The 6,946-nt window shown below is 33.9% G+C and overlaps 1 protein-coding gene across 5 annotated transcripts in view; it reads left to right on the top strand.

Annotated features, from left to right (window-relative positions):
- Nucleotides 1-6,423, top strand: part of LOC100183025 (unconventional myosin-XVIIIa) — a 34,571-nt gene extending 28,148 nt beyond the window's left edge. For 4 of the 5 annotated variants that reach the window (XM_026836574.1, XM_026836573.1, XM_026836577.1 and 1 more), the window contains 10 exons: nucleotides 528-782; nucleotides 1,206-1,319; nucleotides 1,617-1,817; nucleotides 2,156-2,236; nucleotides 2,672-2,728; nucleotides 2,968-3,153; nucleotides 3,572-3,658; nucleotides 4,039-4,187; nucleotides 4,404-5,988; nucleotides 6,177-6,423. In XM_026836574.1, the coding sequence (XP_026692375.1) occupies nucleotides 528-782; nucleotides 1,206-1,319; nucleotides 1,617-1,817; nucleotides 2,156-2,236; nucleotides 2,672-2,728; nucleotides 2,968-3,153; nucleotides 3,572-3,658; nucleotides 4,039-4,187; nucleotides 4,404-5,982 (2,709 nt within the window). In that variant the 3' untranslated portion in view covers nucleotides 5,983-5,988; nucleotides 6,177-6,423. The remainder of the gene's footprint in view (nucleotides 1-527; nucleotides 783-1,205; nucleotides 1,320-1,616; nucleotides 1,818-2,155; nucleotides 2,237-2,671; nucleotides 2,729-2,967; nucleotides 3,154-3,571; nucleotides 3,659-4,038; nucleotides 4,188-4,403; nucleotides 5,989-6,176) is intronic. The other variant, XM_026836576.1, reaches the window with a different exon arrangement.
- Nucleotides 6,424-6,946: the final 523 nt, after the last annotated feature.

The raw sequence follows: 6,946 nt of genomic DNA, 5'->3' as shown, positions 1-6,946 counted from the left end.
AAGTAAGTAATATTTTAACTTAGAGTAAGTAATATTAATTTCTGACAATTTGTAATAAAATGAAAAAGAAATTAATCTAAACCATTAATGTTATTTTTATTAGAAATGAGAGTGTTTAATTTATAAAATACTTTTTCACCAATCTCTTGTCGCATCGTGTATTAAATGTGGGCCAGTGTTATTACTAATGGGAGTTTTTGTTCAAGGTCATATATTTGTGCTTACTCTTATCTATAACAAAATCTTGTTTCCACATAAGGAACTTGTTTGATTTTTGTTTAAAACTGGAGTGCTATATTATAAGAAATAATGTAACCCCTGTTTTAAAAGTTGGGGTGAAATATGGCATGTCACCCTAGGTACCCATAACATGGCACCTAACAAGCTATGATGTGTAATATTGCGAATTTTCCACTTTCAAAAAAATAAATAAAAAGTAAAAAAAAATATAACATAAAATATATAAGAAGTAAAAAAAGTGTTTTTTCTATAAAATCTATGAAATTTATTTTTTTTTTTTTTTTTAGATCAAAAATGTTGAGATGCAGTTGGAGGAAGCGGAAGAGGAGAGAGCTGCAACATCCAAGCAGCGTCGGGACCTCGAGATGGAGGTTGAGGAGCTTCGGAGGAGCACCAACATCGGACACGATGTGGAACTTGAAAAACGGCTCCGGAAAGATCTTAAAAGGTACAAAGCACTTCTCGCCGATGCGCAGACTATGATTGATCATTTGAAAGTTGACGCTGTCAGTAAACAACAGACCAGGCAACTGAAGGCACAGGTAATTGCTTTGTATGTTTTTAAATTTAAAAATTTTAACTTACTTTTGATAATTATTTTTATATTTAAAAAAAAATTTTTTTTTTAACTAATTTGTTAAAAATTTATGCATTTTTTTTTATTTAAACCTAATTTTTATAATAACAAAATAGGCAATCCTTTTTTTTGGAGAAAGGTATAAACGTTTGTGAAATCAAACATTTGTAATGTAAGCGATAAGTCTATATATAAATTAATTCAGTAGTACCAAAATTTTACGCAAAGTCTTTAAAAAAATTGTACAATTTTTATTTATTCTTTTTGTTTGTAAAGAGAATTTTAGGAAAAAATTAAATATTTAAAAAAAAAGAATTTTTATTTTGAATAAATTGTTATTAATATTTTTTTAGAAAAAATTCTAATATGCAATGTTTTTGTATTGTAGTTAGAGGACTCCCAATATGCGTGTGCTGCTGCTGTTAAGTCAAGGAAAGCAATTGAACTTGAGCAGGAGGATTTACAAGCTCAACTTGAAGAGATTTCAAAAGGAAAACAAGATGTAAGTTACCAGTATGAAAAATATCAACAAATTGTGTAAAGAAATAAATTAAAAAACTAAAAAAAAAGTAAAAGTTAACTGTTTTCCTAAAGCTAAAATTTTTTTTGTAATAGTTCAAATAATTTAAACAAATTTTACGAAGTTTAATTTTTACAAAATTTAACTTTTATTAAGTTAATTTTTACAAAAATGTTTTTTAACAGACTTAATTTATACAAAATTTAACTTTTACAAAAAAAAGTTCTAAAATCTTCCTTAAATTAAACAACATCATCTTGATCTTCTTTTGCTCTTCAGGCCGAGTCCAGAACGAGCATCCTGAAGAGAGAAGTCCACGAACTTCGCTCCAAGATCGAGGAGGATGAAGAAGACAACCAGGAAACTCTCCGGAAATATAAATCTCTCGTCTCCCAGCAAACGGAGGATCGGAGATTGCTCGTGGAGGCGCAAGGAACAATCGAAGAGCTTAAGCAAGATAAAGCAGCAAACGAAGACAAGGTGATGACTTTGTGAAGATTTTTTTCTGTGTTAAATATTTTCTGTATTTTTAAAAATATCTTCGGAGAGAAATATGGGCAAATGGAGGGCTAAGATGGTTCATTTTTTCAAGTAATAAATTTTTGCAGATTTTTTCTGTTAAAGAAAATATAGTATTGGGGTAAGATGGATCATGTTTTCTTTTTTTGTTGTCCCATTTGGTAGTAAACAAATGTTTACAGAATTATATAACCGAAGCCTCGAATTTGGGAAAAACAAAGTTTCACCATTTTTTAAATTCCATGATTTTCCGCACAACCTACCAAACCAGTGTTTACCAATATTAATCTTTTCCCCAGATTGTTGCACTGCAGAGTCAAATTGAATTTATGGAAGGCAGCACTGTTGATAATGCAACTGCTTCTAGGTTGGAAGCCAAGGTACTTAACAACTTCATATAATGCATTTTAATGTATTTCCAAAAATGTAACTTATTTACACTCACAAAGCGTGGATAAGACAGTTGGTATAACACTGGTGTCCTGTTTCATACACCTCTTGTCTGCTTAACATGTACGTAACTTTTTGGAGGATTTTTTTTGGATTTTTTTAGTCTATGGCTAATAATTTAGACAACCAAAAATGAGCTAATGGTTTGGAGCAATTGCCGTTAAGTGTCTTGTCCGAGTACATATACGCCCACAATGGTAGCAGCGACGAGCCTTGAACCTGTATACCCTTGCCTACAGGCATTTTTATATAAAAGCAATCATAATTTATTAAAATAAAACTGCATATATTTGTATTTCAACACAAAAATGTTAAAATTTAAAAAAAAAAAAATTTAACAGTAAATTATAATGTTTTTTTTGCAGGCTAAAGATTTTGAAACAAAATTGGAATTTCAGAAAACAACCTGTAGACGACTGGAGGTAAGTTGTTTGTTTATTATTTTATCATTAACTTCAGAATCTTAATCAATGAGATGACAGTAAAACTAAAATCGTATTTGGTTTTTGTTTGACGCAAAATTGTTTAAGAATTTAGTTTTTTTCAATTATATTAATTTTTACATTTTGTAATTTTTTAAAATTTTTTTATTGTTTTTTTTTTAAAACCAAAAGACGCATTCTGCCATCACAGCACTGAAAAACTTTTTATATTTTTTTAGGTCCAACTTTCGAGAGCAAAAGAGAACCTGGACAAAATAACAGCAGAACGAGACGCACATATTGCTTCGGAACATCGGGAAAAAGAGGCAATGAAGCGTGTACAACGACAACTACGGGAATCAAAAACTGAACAAGGAGAATTATTGAAGCGTGAACAAGATGCTTTGCAGAAGAAACATGATTTGGTAAAATTTTGCTTAAATTTTAACGAGAAATCTTTTTTTTTATTATATTAAAAAATAATGATGGTAAAGAAATATCAAAATTTGTATGTAAATGTTTGTATAGTAGGGTGGGGGGAGATGGGACACCTTTAGCACATAATATTCAAATATCCTGATCGTGTTTAAAACAATTAACAACGGTCAGTTGGAGTCTACGGTTTTATAATTCTTTGAATGTTCTTTGTTTACTACCAAATGGGACGAGAAAAAAAAAGGTGTCCCATCTTTCCTCACACTACTATATAGAAAAAGATACTTGTTATCTAAAAGTACTGCAAAAGTTATAATATACAAAACAGCTTCTGAAAAAAAAATAATTTTAATTTTTTTGCCTGCAATATGGCACATGTTAATTTTTTATCCAAAAATGTTGAAACAGGAAATGGAGTTATCTGACCATCAGAACCAAATTGAAAGTCTGCAAGCTGATCTGAAACTCGCGTTTAAAAGAATCAGCAATTTGCAGGTAAATTTAACATTTGCACGTATTTTATATATTTTTAAACAAAAAATATTTTATTTTGGAAAAAATTGTCATACTTAAATTTTTTTTTTCATTTTTTTTTTTACTACATTATTAATTGTTTTATCATGATATTTTAGTTATTAAAAAATTGTAGAAGAATCAGCAATTTGCAGGTGAATTCAACTTTTACACCTATGTTATCATTCATTAATAAAACATAACCTGAGTACTTTTAAACAAAAAAATTTTTATTTTGAAAAAATTGTCATTCTTAAATTTTTTTTTCTTATTCTCTTTACTACATTATTATACATTTTATCGTGATATTTTAGTTAATAAAAAAATCGACTAAAAAAACAACATACGATTGATTTTTCCAGATTGCATTTGAGGAGCTTGATGAATCAGATATGGGTGAGGAGAGTATGTCCTCGTCAGATGAAGAGGACCTCAGGACATCCAGGACTAGTTGGAGGAGCAGAACCGCATCCGCAAGACCGAGGACCTCAAGTAGTGTCCTCTCCTCTAGGTAAGTCAAAAATATTTTTTTGAGGGGGGGAATAAATTCATAAATTTAAAAAAAATGTTTGTAACAATTTTTTGAAAAAAAAATCATTAATTTCAAATTACAATTCAAACTTCTCTATCTTTCACAACTTTTCTGCTTTTTCCAATTTTTTTCTGCATTTTTTAAAACTTCATTTTTTCTTTCATTTTTCATTTCATTTTTCTCTTCGCTACCAAGAAATGAGGACGAGAGCAAGTTCTCAGACAGCAGTGTTTCCACCGTGCAAAGTTTCCGAACTTCCTCGGCCGGCAACACTGAGCCAGAAAAGCTGATTGTCACGGAAACACTGGAAGACTGCGTGTCCGAGTACGCCCGAAAACTCGCCACCAGTGTTGCCTCGAAACGAAGCCGCCGTAAAAAGCTATCCAGCCGAGCGTCAAGTGCGTCGCAGAGCACAAACATCTCCACGGAAACGCCTAAAGAGGGAATGGACCGGATCAGCAAGAGCTTGGCGGACGAGGACCCTTCTATGATCCTCTACGGGAAGCCGAGCAACATCGCAATGAATCTCGGACTCGGAAAAGCGAAATCCTTCCAGGACCTCAACGAGAGCCTCCGGGCCGTGAAGCTCCGTCAAAATCTTCCAGAGGGAAGACGAGAGCAGCTCCAGGTGGATGACAAGATCAAGAGCGATATTAGGAGGATGAAAACCAAGAGGATGCTCCCAGATCGTTGCTCCAGCGCCATCGACTTCATGGAGGATAGTGAGGAGGAAGAGGAAGACTCTCATCATGATCCTCCGACAAAATGCCGGACTTCTTTCTCAGACGTGGATGAAATTTTCTATGAGCAGAATCATTTTCAGCAGAAGAAGAAACCAATCAGATCCAGGAGCCGAACCTCTTTCCAACATCCAGGAGGACACAAAGAAAAAGTAAACACGCCAGTAAAAAATCTACAAAAAACTAACCCACCCGTAAAAACGGCCCAAAAACCGTTTAAATCTCGCTTTTTATCGAAAGTCCGAAACCAATCGATAAATCAGAGAAACCAAGAAGAAGAATATTCTGATGAAGATTTTGATGAGGAAATCTCACAATTTACGTCCAAAAAGCCGCCTTTATTTTCTAACAGAGACCATTATGATGACTATGATTCAGACGAGAGCGTGTCGAGCATAAAACGAGGGCATGGGTTCTCTGAAATGGATGATTACGACGACGCAATTAGCTGCGACGATAGTTATATGGATGATGATGTTAGTTTAGCGAGATATGGGGTTGTTCAAAGCCCCACTAGTATGGTCAGCGGAGGGAGCTATGGAGACGAGATAAAATCGACCAATCAGAAAGCTCGGAAAATTCAACAAAGGCCTACGTCGCGTATGAATGCACAAAATTCACGAGCGTTGGAGCGGAAACAGAATTCAGCAAATCAGCGTTCAATGAGCCGTAACGGGAGAGCAGCGAACCGTGACCAGAATTCAGTTATGCGTGAAGCACGTGCAGTGAACCGAAACCGCTGTGCATCGGAGCGTGAAGATTACTCAAATCCACAAGCAGTGAACCGTATCGCTCGTTCGTCCAGCCGGAACAGCCGAGCGGTGGTAAGTCAAGCGAGGTCACTCAGTCGAAACGGAAGAGCGATGAGCCGTAACGAAGCTTCGAGACAAACTCGTTCGATGTCAACAAACAGAATTCAACAACAACAATATGAGGAAGAAGATTTTGATGATGATGAAAATGAAGAAATTTATGAAGATGGTGGAGACATCAACTTAGACAGCATTATCAGCAAGTATTTGTACAGAAAATAGAAAAAGGTAAAATCCCTTCTTTACTCATTCTCTCATATCTCCTTTTTCACTTTTATAAATATCTCTAAAATCCCTTCTTCGCTCATACTCTCATATCTCCTATCTCACTTTTTATAAATATCTCTAAAACTTCTTCTTCGCTCATTCTCTCATATCTCACTTTTCCACAAAGTAAAAATATCTTCTCACCGCAGATCGTCATTTTCGGAAGATGACTCAGCGTTTAGAGGCTCGATGCTTAGTCATTCTGAAGAATATACATGATTTTTATGATCTTTTAATAATTTTTCCATTGTTTTGGTCAGCCAGCATAATTCAACTTGATTCTAGTGCTGTTTGTACAATCATACGCTATATATTTATCGCTAGAAAACTTTCTATACCTGTTTTATGTATCTCTGCTTGGTGACTTATTTTACGAATACACCGTAATTGCTCGCATATGCTCAGTATTGTCTGTCAAAAATAACATGCCTTTTTAATTTATACCTAGTACGTACTAATCAATGGGTCAGGAGCTTTTTTGGCTAAGGTAGTCACACATTTTTTAAAGATATATTTTATTAATTAGTTTTAAAAGGGCTGTATAATATAATGGTATTTTCAGATGACTATTATATTATTCCCCATTCCCCTTAATTAGCAATGCTTTAAAAAAACCTAATTCACAAAAATATTTTGGTTAACATGTTCAAGCAACCAAAACAACACTGGGCATTTCTTAGCACGATTGTTTCCTTAAAACTTTCAACTTAAATTTATCTGCGAGCCAAATGGTGCCATCTAAACAGCCACAATTGAATTTTGAGCCATAAGTTGAATGAATGAATGAATGTAACTTACTTTATCCTCGCGTGGCCGGAAAATGACAGTCGTTATCACACGGGTTTAACACCTCGTGCCAGCTTACGAGTTACCATGTATGCTACTTTGTAGGTGATTATTTTTTGGGGGGGATTTTTTT

The sequence above is a fragment of the Ciona intestinalis genome, chromosome 11, assembly GCF_000224145.3.
Source record: "Ciona intestinalis chromosome 11, KH, whole genome shotgun sequence".
Classification (NCBI taxonomy): Eukaryota; Metazoa; Chordata; class Ascidiacea; order Phlebobranchia; family Cionidae; genus Ciona; species Ciona intestinalis.
This window is presented reverse-complemented; position numbering and strand designations above follow the sequence as displayed.